This window comes from Trichogramma pretiosum, unplaced genomic scaffold (assembly GCF_000599845.2).
Source record: "Trichogramma pretiosum strain Unisexual culture from Peru unplaced genomic scaffold, Tpre_2.0 scaffold1, whole genome shotgun sequence".
NCBI lineage: Eukaryota > Metazoa > Arthropoda > Insecta > Hymenoptera > Trichogrammatidae > Trichogramma > Trichogramma pretiosum.
This window is the reverse complement of record NW_019641703.1, coordinates 4,470,518-4,484,058: the sequence shown is the minus strand read 5'-3', so window position 1 is coordinate 4,484,058 and position 13,541 is coordinate 4,470,518. Positions and strand designations below refer to the sequence as shown.

At 41.4% G+C, this 13,541-nt stretch overlaps 1 protein-coding gene across 1 annotated transcript; it reads right to left on the bottom strand.

The window, feature by feature from the left end:
- Positions 1 to 10,829: 10,829 nt before the first annotated feature.
- Positions 10,830 to 11,517, bottom strand: LOC111694469. Its single transcript, XM_023462859.1, has 4 exons — positions 11,431 to 11,517; positions 11,222 to 11,361; positions 11,021 to 11,153; positions 10,830 to 10,919 (listed from the first exon to the last, which is right to left on the bottom strand). The coding sequence occupies exons 1-4, from the start codon at positions 11,515 to 11,517 to the stop codon at positions 10,866 to 10,868; spliced, it is 414 nt and encodes a 137-aa protein (XP_023318627.1). The 3' UTR covers positions 10,830 to 10,865.
- Positions 11,518 to 13,541: the final 2,024 nt, after the last annotated feature.

Genomic DNA, 13,541 nt, shown 5'->3' with positions numbered 1-13,541 from the left:
CGGCAGACTTGGAAGATTATAAACCGAACGAACGAACGAGAAGAGTCGGAGCGGCGGTGTAGGTATATAGATATAGGTATACCTATATATTTTAGCGGCAGCGGCGGTGGCAAGCTGAGAGGCAGCAGCAGCAGTTGTGCTTGTCCGCGCGTTCTCGCGTCAGTTCAGTTTGTCGGCGGCAGTCGCGTTGCTTTACTCGCGAGATCGACGTACAGCCATATACATATATAGCAAAAATTTTCTCTGCGCTGCATCGCGCGTTGTTTTTTCACTGCACGAAAAGCGCGTGCATACGAATGCTCTGATTCAATACGAACACTGTTCGATCTCACCTATTGAACCGTTGCGTTACGTTACAGTGCACGACGGTTGCGCGTTCTTACGATTCGATTTGAAATAAAGCGAAAGAAAAAAAATCGAATCGGCGTCGCAGCACACCGTTGGAGAGATTCATTCGATCGAGTGCGCGTCGCGCGATCGATGCGTTTTACATTCAAGAATATCAGAAGGTAGTGGTGCATGTGCGTAACAGTTGTCTTTGTTGCGGTGTTTCTTGAAATACATAATACACACACTACGCGTGTGTGTGTGTGAGTGCAGTGCCAAAGGAGAGCGAGTGCAGCTCGGACTTCCGTTCGAAGCGCGAAGGAGCTGCCGCTGCTGCACACGTTCACGAGTATATAGGTGCGTGCATGCACACGCTCGGCACGATGCATAAAGAAGCAGCGTGTAGGTAGAGAGAGAGAAAAAGAGTGTCCGTGTGTGCGTGTATATATAAAAAAGCGGAGTGCACGTAGTATACGTGTGTGTCTCTCTCTTGTGTCGACGACGACGGTGTCTTCGTGGTGCACAAGTGCGTTGCTATAGTCACCCTCGCTCGCGCGCGCGCCGCTACTACACGGCACATAAGCGTATACATACGTAGTATAGTACGTAGTACATAATATTGGTATCCTTGTGTATTTATTCGTGCATGTGTATAAGAGAGCGAAATATTTACGCACATGTCAAGGTGTCTGTGAACCGTGGTGGTGTTGTGATTATTCTTTATTGTTTTGTTTGAGTTTTACGTTATTCAAGTTTTTTTTTCGTTGTTTTCGTTCACTTTGGAGTTCGTATGATACACTTGCTCCGTTTATACCGTGCTTGAGTTTGTGTGTTTTATTATAAATATCAGTGCACCGATTTAACGAATATATACAGAATACAGTGTGTGACAAGTGGGTAACAAGTGGGTCGTACGCGGGTTTTGGCACTGTTTCGTTTCGATAGTACGTACGATTGCGTATCCCGCTCCGATTCAACGAAGAGGACAGAAGAAAGAGAGAGATACGAGAAGATTTGGCCACAGGTGAGTGAATTTGCATGCGCTGCAGTTTAGTTATACGATATATATACACGCAGGGACGAGAATGTGTGTGTGTGTAAACGGGAGACGGTGGATTGGAATTTGCCGATGTCGGCGCGTTACGAGCGCGTATAGTAGTAGTTCGATATCTGAGCGTAAGAATCTCGTGCTGAATCGTACGTTACATATATACCGTGTAAACCAGCTCGTCGAGTGCATGCACGCATTTTAGCGCTCGAGTTGTGCATCGTCATCGGCACACACGTACGCGTGAATAAATATATGCAAATATCGTCGTCGATGACCGAAGCGTCCCTCGCGTATACACAATAGCTCATAGCTTCGGATTTCAGCGCTCCGGATGCAAATTTTTCTCCCAGGCGCTGTGTTTCGATTCAACTTTTTCATAAAACGATTACCGATACTCGCTCGGCATTGAAATCTCCCAAAATAGCGTATTTCCGTTCGCTGCAAAGATCCTTCGCTTTTATAAAAGGTCCTCCCCGCGTATAACCTCCAAAGAGCAAATTCAAACGAGTCGGAGGAGGTGGAGGAGGAGGAACAGGACGACGCTCGTAAACGATCCCCGCCGTGTGTGTGGACGATTTTTTTTGCACGTATTTTCGCGCGCGCGCGTACTGTCCAGGTATAGTATTCTATATAGTATGCAGCAGCAGCGTGTATACTATAACCGGCCATTGCCGGATCGCGAGTCTCTCCTTTCACGAGATATTCGCCCTGTGTATGTGTGTATATAGGTGTACACACACACGCGCAAACACACATATAGGGTTTACTTTACGCGTCGAATGGAACGCGCGTCTCCAGCAGCAGCAGCAGCAGGGCCTCTCGCGCGCGCGAGAAAGGAAGAGGGAACACACATACCGAGTATATAATATAAGTAGGGAGGGAAAAGCGAATCTTGCCTGCAGCAGCAGCAGCAGCAACGTGCAGCAGCATAGTAGAGAGAGACTGTGCTGTATACGTATGCGCCTTTTTTGCCGCCGAAGGTCGCGCGCGAGGATACACCGAGGAGAATTGCCGCTGCGTTGGCCGTTGTGTGTGTTGCCTTACCTCCTTGTGCTGCCTGCCTTCTTTGCTCCCTTTGGGCGCTCTTCATTGCGCTACCTATATACTCCACCTTGGTCTCAGTCTCGGTCGTCGTCGTCGTCGTCGTCGTCTTCGTCGTTTTCGTTGTCCTCCTCCCGCGGCGCTTAACGGTCGGCCCGAGAGTCCGTCTCTCCCTCTGACTTCGGTGCGCACGTAATGCTGTACGTACGCTCGTGCTCATAGGACCCGTATAACGAACGAAGAGAGACTCGTCCTACACACAGAGCAGAGATCGCGATGCTATATAATCGGCATTAGATGCCGATCTCTTTCTTTCTCTCTCTGTGCTAGCGCGCGCGCGACCGTCCTATTGCGGTTGTTTTGCGACGCGACGGCTTTTTAATGCTCGCGATCTCGCAGTTGTCCAGTTGTCCAGTTGTGGAATAAAATCTCAGGGGCCACGGTCCGCACACACACAAACACATATATATTATCTATACTAACGGCTTTTTCCACCGATATAAAATACGTATACTCGAACATTTCTGCGATTGGCTTTTTTCTGAATCGCGTACCTGTATACATGTATAAATGAACCGCGAGTAGAGTCTATCTTCCACATATACGGATGAAAAGTCCCCCTCGCGGTCGGTCGGTCGACCATATACTCGTTGCGACCGTAAACAAGCATATGAATATTTTAAACGTATAGGACGCCATTGTCGAAAAACCGGTTCTATGTGCGCCCGTACGTCTGTGTGTGTAGTTGTAGTAGTAGAATACTATGCCTGTGTTGAAGTATCGGTCCGTTTCTGTCTCCACTTGGCCCCGCGCGAGAGCTGCTATACGGATGACGATAAAAATAAATAAAACTGCACCTCGAGATACCAACGCTCTTTTTCTTTTTCAATTATATAATGTAAATAATGCACGAAGTGTTCTCTACATATCGAGGCCTCCGCATTGTCATTTGAATTTCCAATTATAAACAACGTTTGCGTATGCAAACACATAGGCTCCGCGGCGATACGATACGAAAACTCTTTCCCTATAATTGATAACGTGCGCGCGCGGCACGAGTGTAAACACCAAACGCTCTCTCTCTCTCTCGTGCGTCCATGTGTCCGTCCGTTGTTGTGACGCGCGCCGCAACGAGACGGACAAGAGAAGAAGAACAAGAAGAGGGAAAAAAAGAGATCGCGATTAGAAGCACAGACTCCGAAAAAATTGAAAACAAACGTCCATTCACTCACATATAGAGGCGCATGTTTATTTACTCGGTGTACTTTTGAGAATAGTCGAGCGTGAAGGATTCGAGCGCATTACAAGCGTGTTTATAGAGTAGGTGTATACATTTGGCAGTTCAAGAGTGTGTTTACCGATGTGTGTACATAAACGAATCCACTGCTCTTTAATTTCGAATTTTTTCCCCTCTGCTCTCTCTCTCTCTACTATCGCATCTCGGAACTTGCATATCTACCGCTACGGAAAGCTTTAGATCTGAACTAAATGTAATAATCATCTTTGTACCGAGTCCCTTGAAATTTCGAACGATTACACTCTTATACGTTTTAGTTTTGAAAAAAAGGCCGAGCATTCGTCCAATTTGTACAAAGAGACCTCGTTATCGCTAAGTACACACAACTTGGAATCAACGAATACATAAGCCGCATCGATTATCTCGATGTATAGAAAAACCAAAAAAGTATTATACCTACTCGCGGATATACACTTGATAAAAAAAAAGGCTGTTGGCGCACAAGGACTCTGCGCGCGCTGAAATTCTTGGAAACTTTTTGTTACGAGCTGCACGTGTGCTGAGTTAGTTTGCGCGCACATAGCGACCAGACAGTTTTTCCTCGTATTAATTAAGAATCGGTCGAGTCGCGCAATTAGTTATCCCGGAGAGAGACGCGCGAGACTACTAGCCCTCCCGCACGTATTTTATATGAAATGCATACCTATATAGCTAAAGGAGTAGTCTATGCTCTTGACGCGCGCGTGTGGCGGCGGCGGCGGTGGCAGGCAGGCAGTTCGTTTTTCTCGAGTGCCTCGTTTCGGCGCTGCAGCAACCTCTTCTGATGCCGCTGCTGCTGCTGACTCGTGCGTTATACGAGCGCAGTAACAGCAGCAGCAGCAGCTTCGAACAATATTTTTTTCTTTATAACTTCTATCTGCTGCTACTGCAAAAGAGAGAAAGAGTTTCTTTTTTCCTTCTTATACAAAGCTCCGATTTGTTTGCTTCAATTAAAGCAAAAAAAAAGCGCAAAATAAAACACAGAGATCTGCTGCTGCTGCTGCTCGCGAACGAGCCAAGTAGAAAAAAAAGAGAGATTTCTCGGAAATAAAATTTGTTACGCCTCGGGATCTCCGCGTTAGCCGCTAGCTGATGATGAGCTATTTTAAAATCCTAATGGAATTCTGATCAACTTTTGCGTTTATATAAGTTGTTAGGCAGATTTATAATACAACGCCACAGAAGTCAAACCCGAGAAGATACTACGGTGCTTAGCGTACCGTATAGTAATACACATTTTTGTGTAACACACGGGGGAGCGCGTCGCACAGGTAGTATATAGAGGAAACAGGTAGCTGCCAAACGACGTGCGGCTGAATTAAAAATTCCTCGTATTCGCAAAATAAGTAATCGCGCCGACGTAACAATGAGGATTAGTCAGTCCACTCTCGACTTTTTTTTTATTTTATTTTCTGCTGCCGTAAGTATTTTCACGATTCCTCACGCGTGAGCGCAGGAAGCAGCAGTTCCATTATTATGCTTTTATGTTTTTACAGAGGTACCATCATCGTCGAGAGTTTCATGAATATAATATAGACCGACTCTCTGACTAATAACGCCTCGCGCGCGCGTTATTTCGAAGGTAAAAGTTTTCAAAGTTTTTACTTGGTCGAAATAAATAGGCAATGAAATAGAAATTTTTAAGGCCTAACACTTGCGATTTCTGTTAATTGACGTATTATTAGATCAAGGCTCTCTTTTCTCTCGGATCCCATTGAGCATAAAACAATAGAATATATTTTGTGTGAGTAACCGCAGCACTAATACCGCTGATAACCCGTTTTGCTTTCTTCTCTTTATTATTGACATTACGTTATATGTGTATTTACGATTATTATATATACAGAGAGGCGAGCAGCAAAGAGAGAGAGAGAGAGCCTCGTTTTGTACACGCACGCGCGTCATGCAAGTCCGCGCGCCTCATTTTCGACGCGGATGATGCACACTTACGAGTAAAGAAAGATTATTGCACCTCTTATATTATTGGCCACTTTCTTCTTCGGCCACCGTACGACCAGACGATCGTATATGTATACCTCCAATTTCGTCGAGTCCGTTAATTTCGTCTGTAGCCATTACCTCGACGATCGTTGTATATATATTTTTTTCTGCTTTTTTTCAAAGCCACAGTACTGTCCCCGTTACTTTTATCAAACTGAAAAAGGTCATTGATACTCGCACGCGCGTGTCTTGTATTACGCATTAAAAAAATCATGCTAAAATAACCAGACCGTGATTTCGTGAGTGTATACATCGCGCGAGGCGCGCGTTAATATCGATAAAATTAATTGTTACGCGAAAAAAAAAGTTACCACTACGTTACAGGTAATTATGTTAATGACTTGACTTTGAAATGGCAAAACGAGCGAGGTTTGTTATGAAATTCATGCGCACTTGTGCCCGCGACTGTCTATGGATCATGGAAATGTATGCTAATTAATCTAGATTGATCTCAAAAATCAATTTCCAAATAATTCTGTTTTTATAAAACACTCCGAACACTTTGTATTACTTGGATTACTTGCTCGTACAATTACTCAAAAAGCAAAATCGTACGTTATTTCGAAATTCAAGGGATCGACAAAAAAAAACATCGAAATGAAGCTTTAATCCATCTCTACTCGTTATACGGCCGAGGTCGGATCATAATTAGTCAAAGGCGCATCGGGTACGTACCGCGCTCGTAAAGTTTTGAAAAAGTTTCACCTCGAGATTTCTGACATATACACACAGAAACAAATTAAAAGGCTCGATGTGAACAACATTACGTACACATCGTCGCATATACAGCTGAAAAATCACGTGTAACGATCCGTCTGCCACGATCCACATCGTCGTCGTCGTCGTCGTCGTCGTCGCGTGCATACAGCCGCACCATCTCTCTCTCTCTCTCTCTCTTTTGCGGGGTCGTCGTACGAACGTAATCAGCATTCACAGGCAGGCTCTTTTTTCTTTTCTCTCTCTCTCGGCTGCTGCGCGACCTCTCGCGCGCGACACTATACAGAGCTCACTCCTTTGCCGAGCATTTGAGTGCGGAATTATACTCACTCTTCCCTCTCTCGCTCTCTTTCTCTGTGCCGAAAAGAGGGTTGACGCCGGAGTCGCCTCTCGCTAACGGCGCAAGGGAAAAACTATTTTCGACCTACGAGAAACTTTTTACTTTTCTTTTTAGGCGCAGGCAGGCTATGTGCATGCAGCAGCAGCAGCAGCAGCAGCAGCAGCAGAACAGCGCTAAAATCTCCGCGCGTTGATGAATGTGCGCGGCGCGCGAGGCGGCGTCTAGTCAACGTCGTTGTTGTCGCCGAGCCATTCACACGAATATAAGAAGAATGCGGCACATATACACGCATACACATACGTGCCACGTGAGTGCATCGTACTACAATGAGGGAAAATAGAGATAAGCGCGCACACGAATGCGGTAAATAAAAGATCTGTCCGCGAAGTCTCTCGGTTCATTTGATTCTTGACGATTTTTACATGTAAATTAATGATAAATTTGCATTCGATGATTTTTATTTGTCATCGGAGAGATTGATTTTTTTATACTTCTGCAAATATCATTTACATAATCGACTATTTTTCATGGTCCGCGGACGTCGTATTAAGATTCTTTTCGTGTCGTGTTTCCGCAGTTTTGGAATTTTCGCCTTTTTACTTTTTCCATTGAACACAAGTTCGTAAAGTCAACAAACGTATTCGATAGAAATACGTTTGCGCGAGTCCCGAAAAAAAGGCAAAGAAAAAAAAATTAAAAAGCATATTCAAGGATAGCTTCGGCATATCTACATAATATACCGTCCATTAAACGTATACTACGCTGCGCGCTGCTGGAGTAAGAGAGAGAGAGAGAAACCAGTTTTCGCAAGAAGGCGACAACGCAGGTCGCGAGCGTCGATTTTACATGTGTGCACATACGAGAGCGCGCTTATAATACTAGTATACATGCATGTGCACATAAGCGACGACGACGACGACAACGACTGGTTTTCTTTTTAGTCACTGCAAGCCTGCGCTTTTCCGTGTATGTATGCACCACCACCGCCGCGCGTCCTAGTCCGCATTCAATTTAGACCAAAGATTCGCGCGCGCCGTAAATGAAAAGTTTGGCTCTGGTGCGGTGGAAAAAAAGATGCAACGTGTATACGTCCCAGTTACCAACTTTTGTGTGTCGGATATACGTGTATATGTTTTTAAAATGAAGCCGCAAATATTTTTTTTTTCTTCGCTTTGTCCAAAAACTGTATTAAAATACAGTCAGTTTTTCGACGATATACGTCTAAATCTCGGCTGAAAATATTTCGCTTCGCTCCGCGGCAAAATTAATTCGAAGAATTCAACAATGGACATTCAGCAGCAGCGGTACGAGCTGAGAAAATTACAGTCGAAATAAACGCGCGGGTCACGCATGCGAGAGCCAACCGCGCGCACATTCATTATTGCACCTTATTATTTATTATTATAAAAATCTTCGTCGCGAGTAGGTGCATGTACGAGACTGTTCTCGCGAGGGTTTTTTTTTCGCCAGACTATACGAGCCAGTTCTTATACCTCTCGGTGGTATCTATCGTATTATCCTGAATTGCTATTTTTCTAACGCACACACCAGCACCAGCAGCAGTGCCCATATGGTGTTGCGCAAAAACTTGAAACTTTGGCCTCACACAGCAGCAGTGGCAGCAGCTCTCAAGTGAAACACCACAATGACTGCATATATACACGCGCGACGATCTCGCAACAAATAGCTTATAAGAGCAAAGTGTGTAAGAACGAGTAGTCGATCGGAAAATAATCGATCGTTTCTCTCTCGCGCGCCAATGACTCTCGTGTGTGTGTACGTGTATGTGTATCGATATTTGTTGTCGTCGTACGTATACAAGTGATATCAACAAAAGTTCCCTGACGTTTTGGCCTCTTTCTATTTTTTCTGTATACATGACATCGACGAAGTAGTGATTCCCAACGTGCAGTGTAGGTACAGCGCGCAGAAAATACACACGAGAGTTCAGAGCGGTTTGTTTATGTACACACACACACACACACACACATCTACACGTAGCTACAGCTCTTTGACACCTCGTGCGTATGTATCTTCTCTCTTGCTGGTATTTTTTTTTTCATCAGTCACTTCTACGATGTGTGTCTATATACCCAGTTCGCGTCTACTGCACAGGTTGAATACATATACTAGGTATATCGTACACACGGGATGCGAGGGTTATTCACCCCTTAGCGGCGCACACGACGCCGGAGTAATCTTTGTAAAAGCGTTTGCAAAAAAATCTCGACCATCGAGTAGAGTCTTCCCTCGGCTGTACAGCATATAAAACACGTCGTCGTGTCAATAAAATTCGATCAAGTGCGCCTATAAGTTCGATAGCACGCGCGCGCGCGTGGTTCACGTACACTCCACACCTCGCATACCTTTGCATTTTTCAAAAGCCGCGCGCGCGCGCGAGCGATATTTTAATAATGAAAGTCAACTAATGGAAGGCACGTGTGAGTCGTGCTCTGCCGAGCTTTAGTACACGTATTGCATAGATTTCGCCCGGTCTCGTCGTCGTAGCATGGGTTTTTATATGGATAATCGATCGGCTGAGGTATGTTAGGGATTGTTTTAAATGCAGAAATAGAGGGAGATAAAGAGGAGAGCGACCATCGCCACTACCACCACCACCACAGTCACGTGTACGAAAGGGGTTGAGAAATTATTGGAATCAATATTGAAGGTCGTTGAACCAAGGCAGATTTTACTGCACACCGTGAGAGGGTCTCTCTCTCTCTCTAGCTCTCCTATGCACTCGACACGGGAATATTAAGCGAAATTCTGCCTTATACGAAAATAGCTGCAACTATTTCGGAATACACGTTCGCGAGAATTTACTGCACTCGGGCCTCTCTTTTCGCCTTTTTATCGCAGCGTTGATCGAGATTTTGCGAGCGCATTAAACACGCGGTCGATATAACAACACGTAAGAGCGTCGAAACCTTAAAGAGCTCGAGCGAGCGCGAGAGTACATAAATCGATGCGTCATCGATCGCGTCACTAGATAAAATCCCTTTACTTCGTCGAAGCGGCGAATCATTGCAACGCTAGCTAGCGCACACACAACCAACCTGCCCCTTCGACGGCATCTCGGGCTCTGACGTTACAAGCGATTATTTTATCATCGGAGCCCGCGCGCGGAGCAATAATTTGCATTTCGTTTCTTCAGGCGTATCTCCTTCTCGCGCGCGCGAAGGTATATACACACAGGAAAAAAACCTGCTTTATTTCCTGTATAAGCGAGCGTTACTCGTATTATGTATAACTGCCCTGCGCTGTGCCATACAGTCGCGTATAATATTCAACGAGCCTCGCGCACACCTGATGATGATGATGATCTATAACGCTGTAACGTAGGGCCTCGTAGTAGTAGTAGTAGTAGTAGTAGTAGTAATGACTTCGCTCGTTGTGTTTATGTAGGTACATCGGAGAGCCGGTTGAAAGGAAACGACCATGCCGCCGAGCAAGGGGGAACGTTGAGGACGCGCTACGACGCGAAAAAGTAGGGCCAAGCGCAAGTGTAAGTGTAATGCGGCATGTAGGCGCAGGCAGAAGCAGCAGGTGCGTTTCGTCAGTAGATGCGTGTGCTCGCGCGTATAACAGCTATACAGCCCAACGTACGCGCGAGCGCACGCACGTGCATCCGCCGCGATAATTACTCTTGACAGTACATTCTTTTTCTCGATTTTTTTAGCGCAATAAAATAAATAACGAAAAATTATTTTCGACGACTTATTTGAAGATCCACGGAGTAATATTAAATTTCTGTCGAAATAGCTCCGAATCTCTTAATTTTTCGGAATTTTATTTGTTTATCGTAGGAGCCCTTGAAAATGAAAATGCTATAGTTTGAATATTATTGTTTTTTTACTATTATAACTACTGTATGTATAATATTTTATTTATTCAATTTTACTCTGAGCTTTACACAGTTGGAAACGGCTCATACTACCGTAAAAATACACTGAAAATTCATCTGATAATTGAGATTCCGAGTAAGATAAATTCTTTCCAACCAATACCAGAGATTGGTTCAAATAAAATTTCCAAAATTTCAGTTACTAAACGTTCCGAATGCTACAAATAAATCATTTCTGAGATTACCATTAATAATAACGAATATATTATAGATATATCGACATTAAAGCTGTTGTATACGACAAAGATGTTTTTATAATCTAAAACATTATGATAATGAATTGACGAATTGACCAAAAACAATTAATTAAAGTTTGATTATTATATGTAGCATGAATTATAATAATATGATTTTACTCACATTTCCGTACGTCTCGAAGTTTAATTTGGCTAATGGTCCAGCTGGAACCACTAAAGTTTTCGATAATCTCAAAATAAATAATTGAAAGTATTTTCGTGATTTTGTTGGATAATCATACCAATTGCAACTGTAACTAAATTTTTTTTACTGTTGATAAAAAATGATTAATTAGCTTTTCATAATTCAGAGTAAAAGCTTTACCATGAGTTATATACGTAAGTGTTGGTATCCACTACAATTTGGCTCGGTAAGCAGATGAAAAATAAAGAAATATTTGCCAAAGAAAATGCACAAAACATTCTGAAAGTTTCAGCCGTGTCTGTTTTTGATAAAATCACCATCTAATCCAATAAGTAAGAAAAACAAGGTTTTAACAATACGGCTACATAAAATTAAACATCATTCCGTACCCAAAAAGCAGAAATAACAAGGCACATTGATACTAGAGTTAATATTACGATCATGAGTGGGCTGGCTATTTGATTGAATAGTTCCATTATTCTACAATATAAATTTATGAACTTTTTAAAAAAATTTCATATGAACAATATTTATTTTAAAACAAGAAATGAAATTAATTTAATTTGCATTGACTAGTATGAGCTAGAAAATCAAACGTTTTTAACCATGGCTAAACTATTTTTCATTTATGATACCCAACTCTATAATATGCTGATGATTTTTAATCATTTCAGTTACTTCTTTAGACGCCATTTTATATATTTCTTTTTTCACCATTAGATGACGGTTGAAAGAATAAATGTTCTGCAACTCTTGCATTTGATACCTAAATCAATTAAATTTTTTCAATCACAATTATCCCATAGAAAAAAATCACGAAATTCCTGCAAGAATTTTTGCAAGAATGCGGGATTTCTGCAGAAATTTTTTCCTATGGGATGTTTTGCAATACTTAAGAGAACAATAAATTTAGAGTTAAAATATAAATTTTCAAATATATTTTTTGATTTCTTCTGAATTATATTGGAAACCTGGTATGGTAATCAAAGTATTGAATCTATAGTTGTCGTAAAAGCTTATGAAAAACATTCATTAGAAATCTTGAAAATATATTCGGGAATTTGTATTTTATTCTAGATTTAGCCTGATCTTTAAAAAATTGCAAGTTATTAACTGAACGTTAAACATACACAAGGCATTTCAATAAAGTAATTATGTAGGCTACACCGCACCACTGAATAATATTCAATCCGTTCAGAACCAATGCAAAATTGATTATTGTAAAAAATTCAGCACAGAAAAGAATAACAAAATATTGATCCTCGTCCACGATAAATTCTATTTGCATTCTTAAATGTTTGACATAAGTGTGATTTCCAGACAATATACGTATTAAAATGGAAGGGATAACGACCGGCGCCATACCGTAAATAACCATCAGTGAGGTCAACAAAACTGTCAAAATATTTCAAATTTAACGAATAAATTCATTCCATACTGTTTTCTACAATAAAATTTTAATTACGGGAGAGTATACTTACTTGCTTGAAAAAGTCCAAATAAATAAATGTATCTTATCATCTTGAATAGTAAAGCCTTTTCGACAGGCTTTAATTCTTCTAATTTAAACAGTTGAGAATATATGATTTGTTTTACCTGTCAAGCAATTGAAAATCTTTTGAAATCTTTCTCTATATTATAATTATTTTGTTGTCATCAACCTGCTCTTCTTTGGTTATCAAAATAAAGTAGCATGTTAACATTGCACCCAACCCCAAGATTTGGAATATTATCTCAGTCCAAATATTTTGACTAGGACTTGTATTGGAAAAGAACGCTTTAAGAAACTTTAAGATCTAAAGTATTATAAGTGAAAAAACATTGTATCTAGTATAGAAACTTCACTAAATTTAGAGGTTTAAAAATTACCGCGATTCCTAAAAATATGGCTATGGACGAAGATATAAGAAATCTACCAATTGTTTTTCCATGAAAATTCATAAATGGCCAAATGCAAGACAACCACAACATTTTTTTGCTCCAATAAAAGTTCCTATCACTAAATTCATTTGCTTTTTTATTTAAAACTTCCAGAGTAGCTTGATCAAAATTGAAAACCCCACGCATGATTTCTAATATCTGAAAATGCTTATTTGTTGAAGAGAACTTTGGCAACTGAAACTTTTTACTACAAAAATGGACTGCTTAAATTTTAATAAATATTCTATTGTATTCATTTTTCGCACAATACATTTCGGCGAACAATTGACCAGCATAATAATCCATGAGTACAAATAATACTGAAGGTCATAATTCAAAATTAAGAAGTATTTATTTTTTGTGAGTTACTCAAACTACAGCTGTACTCTTAATTAAGTAGTTTTTCAAATTGATATTGAAACAACGTAGCTTATTTAGTTATTACTGAAAATCCAAAATCCTTTAATCGGTTAATTTTGTCATAGCAGTAAGCACTAAACACATGTTGTGCGTAAAGAAACATATAATGTTTATTAATAACTTAAAGAAATATGATATAAATTATACCCCATATTTAAAC

Excerpts from the sequence above, each read along its gene's own strand:
- LOC111694469 (XM_023462859.1), bottom strand. The coding sequence starts at position 11,517 with ATGGAACTATTCAATCAAATAGCCAGCCCACTCATGATCGTAATATTA. Across the intron at positions 11,362-11,430 it reads TTGTTATTTCTGCTTTTTGG|ATGGTGATTTTATCAAAAAC; the intron begins GTACGGAATGAT and ends TTATTGGATTAG. Across the intron at positions 11,154-11,221 it reads ACTTACGTATATAACTCATG|TTACAGTTGCAATTGGTATG; the intron begins GTAAAGCTTTTA and ends AAAAAAATTTAG.